The sequence below is a fragment of the Sebastes umbrosus genome, chromosome 18, assembly GCF_015220745.1.
Source record: "Sebastes umbrosus isolate fSebUmb1 chromosome 18, fSebUmb1.pri, whole genome shotgun sequence".
Classification (NCBI taxonomy): domain Eukaryota; kingdom Metazoa; phylum Chordata; class Actinopteri; order Perciformes; family Sebastidae; genus Sebastes; species Sebastes umbrosus.
In genome coordinates this window covers 28,148,177-28,164,134 of record NC_051286.1, presented here as the reverse complement: position 1 = coordinate 28,164,134, position 15,958 = coordinate 28,148,177, and the positions used below count along the sequence as shown (strand labels likewise).

The 15,958-nt window shown below is 37.9% G+C and overlaps 1 protein-coding gene across 2 annotated transcripts; it reads left to right on the top strand.

Moving 5' to 3' along the window:
- The first annotated feature begins 94 nt into the window (after nt 1-94).
- On the top strand, nt 95-14,184 carry pla2g7 (phospholipase A2, group VII (platelet-activating factor acetylhydrolase, plasma)). 2 transcript variants are annotated; one of them, XM_037750307.1, is made up of 11 exons: nt 122-351; nt 2,033-2,160; nt 3,355-3,505; nt 4,608-4,701; nt 4,801-4,869; nt 7,767-7,938; nt 8,401-8,514; nt 11,571-11,662; nt 11,799-11,969; nt 12,401-12,549; nt 13,332-14,184. In XM_037750307.1, exons 2-11 carry the CDS (start codon nt 2,065-2,067, stop codon nt 13,430-13,432), a joined length of 1,209 nt encoding a protein of 402 aa, XP_037606235.1. In that variant the 5' UTR covers nt 122-351; nt 2,033-2,064; the 3' UTR covers nt 13,433-14,184. The 2 variants fall into 2 exon arrangements, with proteins under 2 accessions (XP_037606236.1, XP_037606235.1); XM_037750308.1 differs by lacking the exons at nt 12,401-12,549; nt 13,332-14,184 and adding an exon at nt 12,159-12,367 and having other exon boundaries at nt 95-351.
- The last annotated feature ends 1,774 nt before the right edge of the window (nt 14,185-15,958 follow it).

Below are 15,958 nucleotides of genomic sequence, written 5' to 3'. Positions count from 1 at the left end.
GCCAAGGCCTATGGAAGGAGGCTAGGACACGGGTGAACATGGGTCGACACGGGTCGACACATGCGCAGTGTAACTGAAGCTGTGGTCGTGCATTGCGATTGGCACCAGATTTTACTGCGCATGTGTGGTACTCCCAAAGTTATGACGTGTTGATGACGCATGTCCTAGCCTCCATTCGAGATGCCTTGCTCCTCCCATGCTAGTAGCGGCTAGCAGCGGCTAGCTAACAGCAACCTGTCAACCACTCCCGGGTGACTCATCCCGGTGCACTCGAGAAATTCATATTAGTTACCTGGTAATGTTGCGAAACTGATGTAGTAACATCGGCACCTGGCTACTTCTGTATCTCCGGTAGGTCTCGTTTATTTTGTTAAATAGTTGTATTAGTGTTTTTGTGGCTAACAGCTAACTGTTAACTGTAAACCAGAAGAGACTGAAGTAGAGGATCTGTAGAGTTATTAGAGGATCTGTAGAGTTATTAGTCTAGACTAGGATCTGTAGAGTTATTAGTCTAGAGGAGGATCTGTACAGTTATTAGAGGGTCTGTAGAGTTATTAGTCTAGAGGATCTGTACAGTTATTAGTCTAGAGGAGGATCTGTACAGTTATTAGAGGATCTGTAGAGTTATTAGTCTAGACTAGGATCTGTACAATTATTAGTCTAGAGGATCTGTACAGTTATTAGTCTAGAGGAGGATCTGTACAGTTATTAGAGGATCTGTACAGTTATTAGTCTAGAGGATATGTACAGTTATTAGTCTAGAGGATATGTACAGTTATTAGTCTAGAGGATATGTACAGTTATTAGAGGATATGTACAGTTATTAGAGGATCTGTACAGTTATTAGTCATGAGGATCTGTACAGTTATTAGTCTAGAGGATATGTACAGTTATTAGAGGATATGTTCAGTTATTAGTCTAGAGGATGTGTACAGTTATTAGTCTAGAGGATCTGTACAGTTATTAGAGGATATGTTCAGTTATTAGAGGATATGTTCAGTTATTAGTCTAGAGGATGTGTACAGTTATTAGAGGATATGTACAGTTATTAGTCTAGAGGATCTGTACAGTTATTAGAGGATATGTTCAGTTATTAGAGGATATGTTCAGTTATTAGTCTAGAGGATGTGTACAGTTATTAGAGGATATGTACAGTTATTAGAGGATCTGTACAGTTATTAGTCTAGAGGATCTGTACAGTTATTAGAGGATATGTACAGTTATTAGAGGATATGTACAGTTATTAGAGGATCTGTACAGTTATTAGTCTAGAGGATCTGTACAGTTATTAGTCTAGAGGATATGTACAGTTATTAGAGGATATGTACAGTTATTAGTCATGAGGATATGTAGAGTTATTAGAGGATATGTAGAGTTATTAGAGGATATGTACAGTTATTAGTCTAGAGGATATAGGAGTGGGCAGGGACAGTTAGAGGTGAAATGGTACAGTTTATTGTCAGCGTAAATACAGCTATAACTAGTAAAAACAGCTGTAAAGTGACGTGTGGTTGTTACACTAAGACGTATATTTAGGCACGCACTCAGTTCCATGTGGTGAACTTAATGACATGTTATAATAATGATTCTAATAATGATTCTAATAATGATTATAACGGAGTCATTGTAGTCTTCCTGTGACGTTGTTCTTGCTAACATGGAGCTAAACAAACAAAGCAATAATCAGTCATAAAAGTCAAGATAACAGCATACATAGCTATGTGTTATGTGTCAACAATAAGCTATTTAATTTATCATACAGTAACAGAGGTAAAATAACACAAATATTGTAAAGGAAAAATTAACATTTTGTTCAATACAAATGTTCAAATGGGAGCTGTTTTCACAAGCTGCTGACATTTCAAATCCACTGCCTGAAGTCAGTATCAGCAGTTAAGCTGTGTGGAAGTAGTCTGAATTCCTGTTTTGTTTTTTGTCAAGTCATGCTATCTCTATCATGGCATCCTTGTCATCCTTGATAGGTTCCTTCCTATCCTAAGAGCTACTTGCTAAGTGTGTGTTTATTTAACAGACCAGAGGAGGTACACGCTAGGCTTCTTCACCATGGGGAACAACTGCAGTAATAACCTTGGGATCCCTCCAGCCAAGGGCCCCAATGCTGTGGGATGCACTGACTTCATGATGGACCACACTGAAAAGGTAAGAGTACAGCCATGGCTTCACTTTGTCTGTATGGGCCAAATGTGTCACTTTTTTTTGGCTGGATAGGCAAATAAATATTTGCCGGCCGTATAGCAAAATAAAATAAATAAAATAGCAAATAAGAAAAGGGATTAAGGGATTAATTAGAAATGGGATATAATTACTAAATACAATTATTTTGTTCAGTCATTGTGAAGAATAGCACCAGAAACATGCTTACTCTAGATGACCACTGAATTCTAGCTTTGTTCAGAGCCATTGTAAAATACAAAAATGATAATGGACAGAGGCAGCATATATGGGCATATCCTGTATTGTCATTATAATTACAGCTAATATATCTGCTTTAAAAGTGATTAGTCAGCAGCAATAAGAAGTTGATAATTAATTCCATTACAACAGTCATTGGTCACTTTAGCAGCATTCAACAAGTATACAAGTTTCAAAGTTCAGCATGAGCAAGAGGCAGTATCTGTACACAAAACATATCATCACACCATTTGTGAACCAGATATTTGGGACATACAGTTAATCCATTTGTGTCCAAAGACTGTATTTAGTATGATAAGGAAAAATGCAACAATATTTGTTCTGATTGGTCAACAGTGTTAACATTTGGTAAGGACGTACTTTGGGCAACAGCCCAACAGTACAACTTTGAAATGTTTAGATCACATGAAAAATCATATTTTTATCAATAGTCAAAGTCCAGATTTTTGAAAAATTAAAGAATTGCTAACATTGTGTTCATTAAATGTTTTCTACATTAAATATGTTTTTGTGCATATCTTTGATATTCAACTTGTTATGAGTTCATACAGTAGATACCAAATACTTGATTGTGCTCCTTGTAGTTTCTGAGATACAGCCATTTTCTTATCATACTATATCTAGTATTTGGGCACATGGGACTACTGTTTTGTCCTAAAAGAGTCTATTGCAAAAACAGTAGTCTCATTTGCCCAAATACCAGATATAGTATGATAAGAAAGAGTCATTTTGAAGTCAAATGGTTTGACTGATTTTTAAAATTTCTTCACATTTTGTGCTTAGGCAAGCCACCAAATGACATTAAAGATGTCAGTTGCTGGCACATCACATGGCAGTAGACAGAAGTATCTGTGTGCTTCATTCAACATGCTAGCTAAAAGAGACACTTTTCTGTCTCTTCTATGTATGTGTCGTTAACAGGGCAGCTTCTTCCGGCTTTACTATCCTTGTCAAGAGACTGAAAAAGCAGAAAGACCAGACTGGGTACCGTGCATGGAGTATTTTAACGGTCTGGCGGACTTCATGAAAATCAACAGGAGTCTCAGCGAAAGGATTTTCAACTACCTCTTTGGTAATTTAAATTAAATTAATAACACGCAGAGCATTTCAAATGTGTTTTAAACAAGTGTATGCTGTCTAAACTAGTCTCTCCCGGACCATACTAGTGTTTTTTTTTGCATGTTTTTGTTCATTTATGACACATGTAATATACATTATATTACTCCCCACAATGTTTCCTAGTATTTTTAGATTTTTGAATGTTTTTCATTGGCTTTTCATTGACTTCACCTCATTTCTATACAGTGTTTTAAGGCAGCTTAGAAACTTGCTTGCGCCACGTAATGTGTTTTGTATTCTTCAAAAATTGTTGCACATCCATCTGCACTTTCAACTGCGTCACCAAGCAAGAATAACTTTGACAACAATGATAGCATGAATGATGTCCACTACAGTTATAAGTTACCTATCTCTGGTTAAGTTTCAATTCTGCAAATTAATGTTCACACTGTAGAAATGTACGGGAACAAGCATTTGCCTAAAAGGTGGGAAAACACTGGTATTGTGCTTTAAAGGGACTGTTTGTAACTTCTTACACGTATTAATCGAGTCGGTGTCCCATGCGCGCTCGCATGTGGCTACGCTGTTCCAACACAAACTACACGGAAGCCACAAAAAAAACGCAAAGTTATATTTAGTAAAGCCCGTCTTGCAAAACAGTGTCAACTCTTCCTGCTCCAGCCCCCCGGACCACGGTCAGAAGACACAGAGGAGACCGTAGCTTTGGTCTCCAGGGCCGGAGTCCATGCTGCTCTGCTCCTCTGCCTGCCTTCACTCACACACTGTGCTTGTTCTCACTCGTTGCATGCGCGCACACTACACACTGCAGGAGACGGGAGTCTGAAGCAGGAAAACGCAGTATCAGCAGTGATTCATGGAGAGACCTTCGTCTGGTCAGCTAACATTACTGCCAAGCAGCTGAAATATAGAGTGATATTGTGCTTTTCTCACTGTTTTGAGCGATGCTCGTTCTAGTCTATGTAGAGCGAGCTCGAGCAACAGGACGCTGACTTTCGTTGACTTAACGGCCACAGGTGTCGCTGTTAACAAGACATTTGTGATTCTTACATAGAGTCCTTTTAAAAAGCGTATGTTTTGTCATTTATTTGTTCCAGGGTCCTTTAAGATTCCAGCCTACGTGGATGCTCCTTTCAAATCAAATGGAAAATGTCCTGTAGTTATCTTTTCCCATGGCCTCGGGGCTTTTAGGTATACAATCAATCTGTAACACTGCTACAGTATTTACTGATTATAAATTGAGTGTTTTGCTGTGAATGGTGTAATGGACGTCTCCTTGGTGTTTCCTAGGACTTTGTATTCAGCTATATGTGCAGAACTGGCCTCTCAGGGCTTCATCGTGGCATCCGTGGAACACAGGTATTTGTACAAGCTTTTTTTTTATTAATTACATTTTGAGCTGAATATTCATGTTGATGTCAGGATATATTTCATTAAGGGGAGACACCCCAGGTGAATAGGGTGAAAATGAAACTACTCACAATACAACGATAATTTTTTTGTATTACATGTTTAAACATTGCAAATGATACATTATCTTATCAAATATGTCCTAATTTGCATACATTTCCAGAACAGAAATCTGAACATTGGATAGTTCAAAATTCTTGTTTCATTTTGTTGATATATTAGAGTCAAAGGTTTTTACAGAGGGAATTTTGGATATGTCTTTTTATCAGTTCATAAATCAGAAAATACTGTCACAGCCATAAAAAAAATCCATTTTCGCCATATTTTTAGGAATAAAATGTTGTATAAATCAGGCTATGAATGATATATGAACAAACCCCTCTGTAAAAACCTTCAGAATATATATATATATATATAGAGAGAGAGAGAGAGAGAGAGAGAGAGAGAGAGAGAGAGAGAGAGAGAGAGAGAGAGAGAGAGAGAAAGTTTGGTGTATGTAAGTGCTACTGAATAGAGATTTCTGAGTATGAGAAAAACAGCCTTTATTAAAATTGATTATTGTATAAAGACAATACAGGTGAATAGGGTAAACATAACTAATAGATATCACATAACTAATAGATATCACATAATAAACTTCCCTAGTTGGTTACTTACATTAAGACAATTATTTTTTGTATTACAAGTTTCCAGAGATTTTATTTTTAAATATCCAAATGATGCATTATTAATGCTAATTTTTTGGTGAGTTTAGGAGAAATCTACAGACGCAAATAGACAAAGAGTAGTAAAATAAACACCTAAATGTGTATTTAGGATGTTTCCTTTCCACTAGTCTGAAAGAAGACATGTTATGGAAGCAATGTAGCCCAAAATCTCCAAAATGATCAGTGCATGAAAAACAATGTTTTTCCCTTTAAAACAGGAAGTTTCTTCTAGTGCACAAATCAGCGTTAGAGGACGGCTGTACAGCAGTTATGCAAACAGACCTGATGTTGTAAGCTATCATGTGTAGAATCTTTAGGTATTTTAGGTATATTCAAACTGACAATATGTACACTGACTATTTCAAAATAAGGACGCGTGTCAGTTGGAGGAGATTCTAGTTGATGGTTAGCCAAGCAGACAATGACAGAGGGCAGTCTCTTCTGCAAGCGGCTGTCTGTTTATCTGTGGAGTAGGAGTGGAAAGGGTGTGCAGACAATAGTACGTACCAGGTCATCACATTTCCTTTCAGTATAGAGACAAGGGGACCGTATGGAGATGAACATAATGGCCACAGTCAGTCTGTCACTCATGTGGGTCCAAGTGGTATTCCACTGAATTTTAGCAGCTGGTTAAAGGCTAACTCCACAGGAAAGAGCATGTGTTGTGACCTAGTTCAGAGCTGTGGCATGAGACGGACTTGTTGTTTCACATGCCTGCATTGATGGTCAGGACGGTCCAGCCGCTCTGCCAGTGGTGGCTTTTGTCACGCTGCCACATTAGTTTGTTTAGTCTGTTGCCACAAACAAACCAGAACAGTCATAAAGAATGTGAATTGTCTTCCCACATCATGTTTACGTGGGCAGCAGCTGTCTGAACCAGAACAAAGCCAGAAGTTCAGGCTCCAGTTGGCAGCTAAACTGCACACTATATGTTTATGTGAGAGATGGAGAACCTAATATTTCTTAGTAACATTAAGGAAGCTATATTTAATCTCTAGGGCTGCAACTAACCTTTATTTTCATAAGTTGCAGTGATGTTTCCAATGTGCTTGTATTGTTCGACTAACAGTCCAAAACATTAAAGGGATAGTTGTGGTGTTTCTCAGTGGGGTTGTATGAGCTACTTCTCCATAGTCAGTGTGTTACCTACAGTAGATGACGGTCGGCACACCCCCAGTTTGGAGAAACAGACAGGAGTTACCGCACGGAAACAAAGCAATGCTGCTTAGGACGGGGCCGGCAGCAACACGTTTTAGCCATCTAAAACAAAGGCCCACCTAAAGAAATCTGTATCAGTGTACGCTATATACTGAATATTGTCACTGCTTTACTTTGCTGTCAGGCAGCCCATTCCGACGGGGAACTGAAGCCGTCATCTATGTTCTCTTCAAAGCCACCAGACTCCTTTGACAAAAACAGTAATTTTACCTCACAGAACACCGGAGTTGCTGGTCTACCGCTGGCTCGATCGGTTAGTTTGTTTGTGTTATTGTGTGGCTTTGGTAAATCTGAAATAAAAGGAGTCTGGTGGCTTTGAAGAGAGCATAAATAATGGCTTCAATTCCCCGTCGGAATGGTCTGTCTGACGGCGAGGTAAAGCAGTAAAAATATTCTAAATATAGTAGAGCTGCCACGATTAATCGATTAGTTGTTTTTTAATAATCGATTAATCGGTTTGCATAATCATAGAATCTTTTCATAAATCTGAGTCTGATTCCAGCTTCTTAAATGTTCTGGTTTCTTTACTCCTCTATGACAGTAAACTGAATATCTTTGAGTTGACTGATATCGATGTTTTTAGGTGAGCCTTTCTTTTAGATGGCTAAATGCGTTTTGCTGCCGGCCCCGTCCACAGCACTGTATTGCTTTGCTCCGGTGTCGGTACTCCTGTCTGTTTCTCCAAACTGGGGGCTTACTAACCGTCATCTACTGTAGGTAATACACTGACTGTGGAGAAGTACCTCATACAACCCCACTTAAAAAAATACAAACTCTCCCTTTAAGACACTCAATTTACTGTCATGTCTGACAGAGAAAAGCAGCAAGTTTGCACATTTGAGAAGCGGGAACCAGACAATACAGTCAGCTTTGACTCATTATCATTTTGCAGCATTGTGTGGGTATTTCCTTTTTATGCAGAGACCAGTCATCCTCAGCTACGTATTATTTTCGTGAGAAGACGGAGTCAGAGAAGGCAAAAAAGAAAGTGCCTAAAGAATCTGCCTCCGCCCAAGACAACCTGGTAATAGAGTGGATGTACTACAGAAGTCTGCGGCACGGAGAGAGCGAGTTCGCCCTCAGAAATAAACAGGTAGGAAGAATTTACTTTCACTAGAAACTCAAAGTTCTGTGCTGTACTTTGGGAGGGGAAATGTTTCTCAACATAATGACAGCAGCATATATGAGTTAACAGTCATTATATAAAAGGTACATAGAGGTGGAGACTTCCTTCCCCTTTTATATGATACAGCTTTGGCTAGATTGCATAACATGAACCTTACACACAGTAACCACCACAGTGCATGACACTGATGTTCAAATCACACCACATCCTGTTGTTTCTTCAGCCTGTTCTCTGATCCTTTATCTGATATGTCTCGCATTCTACTTTGATCTTGATCTATGGCGTCTTTATCATTTTTAAATACTGCACTTTATTAGATTGAGTTTGTATTTTAAAGGCTTGGATTTATGTGACATTGTGGCAATATTTCTTTATGACTTTCTCCTTTTCTCCTAACTTGTAACTGTGAATGGTTTGTGTCATTCCCAGGTGAAACAGAGAGCAGATGAATGCATTTTGGCTCTGGATAGACTCACTGACATCAACTCAGGGATTCCAGTGCAAAATGTTTTGCAAACACAGTTTGACTGGACGACGTTGGAGGTAACCTGCTCGTGAACTTTGGTCTAGTTTTACAGATATCAGAGGCCTGTACTACGAAGCTAGTTCAACATACCCAGGGTATCTTCTCCTTATCTGGCTTCACTAACCCTAACAACAGAGATCACACTAAGCGGTCCTACGACGCTGGTTATCAACTCAGTAAATCAACCCAGGGTTTCTCAATCTGGATATGAGCGCGTTCACATGAACGGGGAGGTGTCTGCAGTTTATTACCAATCACAGACATGGACAAGTCTACTGTCAGCAGACAGACAGGTAGAGCAGCACATTTTACAAAAGGAAGAGTAAACTATATTAGACAAATATGAAGAAGTTAAACACTTAATCAGACTAAAATTAACACAGTTGAGGCTGCCAAATACAGGAAGAACAGCTGGTAAAAGAAAAAACTCCAGGTATGTGAATGTGTAAATTAACAGATTTATTAATATAACGGAATATTCAAAAGTCAGATATAGTCCTCTAGATATAAATAGCTTTTAGGGGTGTCATGGATGAATGGATTACACTACTTTATACACTGAAGCTATTACGCAGCATGTGTGACTATTTCAACCTTCTTTCACCTGTGTCCCATCTCCGGCGGTGTGAAACGGACTCGAGAGCAAGTCAAAAATTAAATATAAAAACATAATTCAAGGCCGTAAACACCCACAGCATACAGCCAGCTGTCCTTCCTGTATTTGTCAGTTTAAACTGTGTTTCAGTCTGATTATGACGGTAACTTCTTCATATTTGTGTAATATTACCATATGATCCCCGCACTGACCTCTGATTGGTCAGTAGGATGTGCTTTTATAGAGTTGATCTCTTATCTGGAACATAACCTGCTCCGGAGCAGGTTAGCTGTTCAGCATCAGTTACCATGGTGATCTACCCCGGTAAGAAGTGATCCACCTTCGTAGGACTGAAAACCATGAAGGGTTAACCCTGAAGTTACCTCGCTAACCCTACATCCTGCTTCGTAGTACAGACTTCTGGAGTTAGTTTTGGAATGAAAACCCATCCAATGAGGCAGCAGCACACATGACTACGTGACAAAGTATAATAATGTGAAAATAAAGAATTTAGAACAAGACAGGTAATACTGGTATGTGCACAGAAACTAGTGATGTTACAAGCTGGAGCACGTCAGCAGTGCTCTTGATTACAGTTGATAAGACTCACTGTGTTGAAGGTCTTTCATTTAGATAGTGTAGCCCTTTGCAAATCTCCAAGAACATCACAGAGAAAAAGACACAAGAAAATGAAAAAAAGTTAATAATATTTATTCATTAATATTAATGATAATCAATAATTATATTTAATATAACACCACCAACTTTAGGTAAAACTCCAAAGATGAAAACAATCTTGGTATTCATGAGTCCTTTGAATGAAAAAATGGTCCATAAATCAGTTTCCATCATAGCACCCAAATATCAGTAAGATAAAGACTGTACAACTGAACAGGGACAGCGTGGTGGATTTGGCGGCATCTAGTGGTGTGGTTACAGATTGCAACCAACTGAGTACCCCTCCGCTCACCGCAGAGTGTGAAACCGTGGTAACGTAGTTGGCCTCGCTCAGAGGCCGTCCATACCATAATAACACTACTTTAGGAGTAACAGACGGCAGCTGGTGGTACCACGTTTTTTGTGTTTTGAAGTAGGGATGTCCATAATTAACCGTTTAACCGTTAACCAACATTAAGCATTTCAACCGATTAATGCTATCAGTTAAAACGGTTAAAAGAAATATTAATAATTAACTCAAAAGCTGAGCGGCTCAGAGGAGCGGTTTGTCTCTTTAAGGAGAAAAGCTGGTCCACCTTAACAGTCCACCTTAAGAGGCGGAGCCGGAGTTGCAGGATACAGGAAGTTGGCTCTGGTCTCTGTCTCTCTTGAGTGGAGTGGAGGAGTTGTAGTTTCATAGCATTTATTCACCGACAAATAAACTGTACACACATTGCTACACCTACGATCACAGCTAGAACGCCACCAACAACCTCACACTCACCACCAACACACACACACGGTCTGTTGGAAACTCGCTAAAGTCACGCAGACTACGTGTGCGGCGGCGAGCACGAAGCCTCCGGCAATGCTAGAGCTGCTAACGTAGCACAAACACAAACACTGTTTGTTGGCCACTCGCTAAAGTTCCGCCGGGCAGACACACAGCTGACAACCTGCTAAACTAAACTAAATGTGTGGTGGAGACTTTTACTGGGAAAGTGTCTGCATGTCCGCGACACTACACGCAGCATCGTAGCTGCTAAGTTAACGCTCCTGGACGGTGAACTGGAGACTCCCGTCAACCAATATCTGTTGTGCTCCTGCAGCTGGTACGAGGCACTAATCTTGTCGGTTAACGGTTAATAATCGGTTAACGAGGGTCCGTTATCGGTTAAGAACATTTTTCAAAATGAGCATCCCTATAGTGGAGATATGAAGGACTCATTCTAAGCTAACGAAAACACAATGATTCTTAGTTTCAGGCGATTATACACTAATGAAAACATAGTTCTGAATATCATATTCCATTTCTGGATATTCTTAGCAGCATTGACATGGGTGACAGCCCCCTCATTGGCATTATTTAGCCAGAAATGCATAAAGAAATTTGAAAACGAAAGAATACAGAAATAAATAAGTTTAGGGAAATAAATAAGGGGTGAAATAGAAAGGGAAAATCATGCAGAAATAAATGAATACATAAAAAAAAAAATGCAAACATTTAAAAAAATATATATATATATAATTTAATAAAAGGGAAAATTAAACAAGGATAAATAAGTAAGGGTATTAATACAAAGATAAATAAATGAAGCAAATTCAAACTGAAATATCAATTTATGTCACATTTTATCAATTCATTATTGGCTACATATATTTTGAATATCATTTTTGGTACGTTTGATGACATATTTATTTATTGAGTCATTTATTTTTATATTCATTTATTTTTTGATTTTGGCTAGTTCCGTCCTCCATACCCAAGGCAGTTGAGAGTAAACGTGTCATTATCATGTCCTCTTGTCTCCTGGCTAACAGAACTCCATGGATCTGTGTAAGATAGCAGCGGTGGGGCATTCCTTCGGGGGAGCAACAGTGATTGAAGCTCTGTGCAAAGAGGTTAAATTCAAGTATGTGGACCTCCTCCATTATCACATGTCCTGTTTTGGAGAAGCAGGGACATGATACAACATATGAATTATGTTTTTTAAATATACATTAACAGTATTTTTGCAATAACCTTCTGTGGAAACTCTCCTCAACCAGGTGTGGCGTAGCGCTGGACGCCTGGATGTTCCCGTTAGACGATGAGCTCTTTCCCCGGGTCAAACAGCCCATCTTCTTCATCAACTCCGATAAATTTCAGTGGGCGGGAAACATCAGCCGCATGAAGAAGCTGGAGTCGGCTGTCATACAGAGGAAAATGATCACTATCAGGTAGAACGGACACAACTGATATTGGCTCTTGTTTAGGCCTGGCTGCAACCAACAATTATTGTCATTGTCGATTAATCTGTTGATCAATTTCTTCGCTAACCGATTAGCTATAAAATGTCAGAAAATGGTGAAAAATGTCAATTCCTAAATCCCAAGATAACGTCCCCAAATGTCTTGTTTTGTCCATAGCTCAAAGATATTCAGTTTACTGTCATAGAGGAGGAAAGAAACCTGAAAATATTCACATCTAAGAAGCTGGGATCAGAGAATTTAGACTGTTTTTCTTAAAAAATGACTCAAACTGATAACAAAATAGTAGGTGATTTAGTTAATAGTTGACAACTAGTCGATTAAGTGTTGCAGCTCTAGTGTTTTTGATTCTGTAAAAACCGGTCATGTCTTGACTTTGTGGTGATGTTTCCCCTCGTCAGAGGCACAGTCCACCAGAGCTTCCCAGACTTCACCTTCCTGACTGGCAACTGGATCGGCAAGCTGATGAAGTTGAAGGGAGAGATCGACCCGGAGATCGCCATAGACCTCTCCAACAAAGCAACACTAGCCTTCCTGCAACGGCATCTTGGTGAGGACAAGGAAACGCTCATAATCCCTGCCAGCCTTTGCTAGTATCTCACAGCTAACCCTAAAGCCTCGGACACAGCGGAAACGTCAGGAGCGCGTGGCGGCTGCGTTACCTGTTGTTTTTTTATTTCGGCGTCCATGTAAACAGGTTAGAGCAGCCACCCTGCCCGCGTGAGACTCAGCTGCGTGTCTTCTAGAGAATAGAGGTCTCACCTATTTTTGACGCATGCTGCGCGCGTCTAACAGCAGCAAGAGACAGTGAAAGTGATCTATTGACTGTATATTAACATCATACCAGCTACATTACTACAGTTTCAATATCTGTAGAATATGTTACGCAGGTGAAAAAAAAGTAAAGACTTATTTTTAAATCAACACTTCCTGCTTTCATTTAGAATTTTTTCTGTAGACAGAATTCCTTCATTTGTTAACACGAGGCTTTTATTCTGAAATATGTGTTCTAGAATATACAGTGACTTGGAGAGCTCCATGAATGAATATAGTATGGAGTTTTAATTGTGGATTATTACTATTATTTACATATTACCACGTTTCTTAACCTTTCTCTGTCTAAAATAAATATAAATGATATTTAGAATGAAATGAAACAGCCAATAAAAGGCAAACTCTATGTAGAAAGAAAGGGCTGACAGCAGCAGCAGAAACACAGCTGGTGTGAAAACCTGACGCGTGAATCACGCAGCCACCACGCAGCCGCCACGCGCTCCTGACGTTCCTGGTGTGTCCCAGGCCTAACACATTTCTAAATTCTGGATGTTGCAGGTCTACAGAAGAACTTCAACCAGTGGGACCCTCTGATCGACGGGCAAGATGACAACCTCATTCAAGGAACTAATATTACCGTGCTTCAGTCTGCCATCTGAGCTGGCTCACACACAGCAGAATGCAGAATGTACCTGGGACTGCCCGGCCGACAGCTCGATGATCTCACCTCTTTGCGTGGGGAGCCAGTGGAACTGTTCCACAATGTTAAGCCAGGCCTGCTTGGCGTTTCAAACGGACTGACGATAACATTTCAGAGATAGGAAAGATGATCTCTACCTCATCAGCAGGAACGATTTGTTTTTCTTGACAGATAAAAGCAGTGTTTGTTTCACGAGGCCTGAATGTTGCCGAACACTTCTTCTTTTCACTGTTAGTGAAATCTTCACTTTTATCAGAAATTTCTGCAAGAAATGCTTTTAATCATTTTGAGTGTATATAAACTGAGATAATGAATGTTATTTCATACAAATACTGTACATCTCTTTGGACGTATGACCTTCCAACAGAGACAAGCTACACTATGATTGCAGTGTGATTATGGAATAATGACAATCGTATCCAACCAATGGTGATGGGCAATATTTATATATATATTTAAAAAAAAAAAAGCGGAAGATTGAAGACTCGTATGATCTTAGATAAATGATTTACCTAGCCAAGATATCAAACTCAATGTATCCATAAATCAGCATCATTACAAACACTAACGGGTTGCATTAAGATACCATGTGCCTTAACTCAGTACTGTTCATCCTGGGTCAATGTGACTGCCTTCTACTTTTATACATTTACCGTCTGAAATATCGGCCATAACACAAATCCAATAAAATCTGGTTTGTATACAAATACATATTCTGCCAACTTATTTAAACTGCTTTCTCTTCCAGGTTTGATTCCTCCTTTTTTTAAAGCCTGTAATGCTCTGAGCTTACAAACAGGTTCTGAGGATAAAAGCCAAGCTGTTGAATAATATGCTTATAATAAAAATAATAATAATAATATGTTCAGTGTCATAAGGGCAGTGCGAGTGCTGAAAACATTTGAGGTTATCTTGAAAAATGTTGGTAACACTTTATAACCATTTATAAATGGTAAATTGATAGTTAATTAAATTTCGTTAAGTTATTTTACTGTTAATGAAATGTTTACTAATTATTAGTAATGCTATAATTTATGTTAGCTTAACAGTTTATTGTTGCACACATATTTTATATACTGTATATATACAGTATATACATATGTACTATATATATATACATATGTGTGTATATATGTATGTATATATATACGTACATATATACACGTATGTATATATATATACGTATATATGTATATATACATATATACGTATATACATTTATATATACATATACATACATATATGTAGTATATATAGTATTTATATACTATACATATATGTACTATATACATATATATAGTATATATATTATATATGTACTATATATATACACATATATGTACTATATGTATACATGTGTATGTATATATGTATGTATACATATATGCATATATATACGTATATATATACTATACATAGTATATATATACAGTAAATATTATATGATGATTATAATGATTAAGATATTATTTGTAAACTTTAAATAAATTGTTTGTAAAACAATATATAAACATTTCATCGATATTTGTAACACTTTTTTAACGGTTAATAATTGGTTTGTGAACCAGCTATAAATATTTAGATAGATAAATGGTTAATAATTGGTTTCTGGTCCATCTATCTAACATTTATAGATGTTTTTCAAACAATTTCTTAAAAGTTTACAAATCATTTGGTAATCACTAAACAATATTTAATATAGAATATAAAATGTTGTGTGCAACAATAAAGTGATAAATACTTTACTAATGTAATCACAATGTAATTGTTATCGTCTCCTATCAGCTTTGATACAATATTTATAAACCAATTATTAGATATTACACAAACTACTGATAAAATAACAAATTATAGCAGTACTAATAATTAGTAAACATGAATTATAATTGAATTTTTTAACACTAAAATAACTATTAACTAAGTTTGATTAACTATAAATTGACCATTTATAAATGATTAAAACATTTTAAGGGGCTGTACCAAATCTCTCCATTCAAGAGACATTTTCACAAACTAGATTATTTTCATCCTGAACAACCTCCAGGCGGCCTAGAGAAACAACACCATTACTACAAGAGGAACCAGAGGAAGAGAGTTTTGAAAAAAATCAGGCAAAAAAGCCAACTTAACACAAATGTCCTGCTCTGACTAGTACCACCAGGCAGCACACAGACAACACACCACATATGATGCAAGTCCATGAAAAAGTGCCGTACCAGACCTCACCCATTCACACTATCTCCAGCTCCATTTCATATGGACAAACATGAAACATCATCATTATTATTATAAGACCCTGGGATGGTCTGAACATTGACAATAATGTGGATTTTCAAATTCTGCAGACAATGATTGGATTCAAGTTGTGACTGAAGCCAACAGACAAACTAAATGTTTCAAACGTTCAGTAAATACCAGCATAGCTTGATTTATAGGAGTAGAATATGATGTGTTAAATCATACCAGCCAGGTGGAACTTTACACA

Bases quoted from the DNA above. Each gene is read 5' to 3' on its own strand.
- pla2g7 (XM_037750307.1), top strand. From the start codon at position 2,065: ATGGGGAACAACTGCAGTAATAACCTTGGGATCCCTCCAGCCAAGGGC. The intron at 2,161-3,354 runs GTAAGAGTACAG...TGTCGTTAACAG, and splicing joins TGATGGACCACACTGAAAAG to GGCAGCTTCTTCCGGCTTTA. The intron at 3,506-4,607 runs GTAATTTAAATT...TATTTGTTCCAG, and splicing joins GATTTTCAACTACCTCTTTG to GGTCCTTTAAGATTCCAGCC.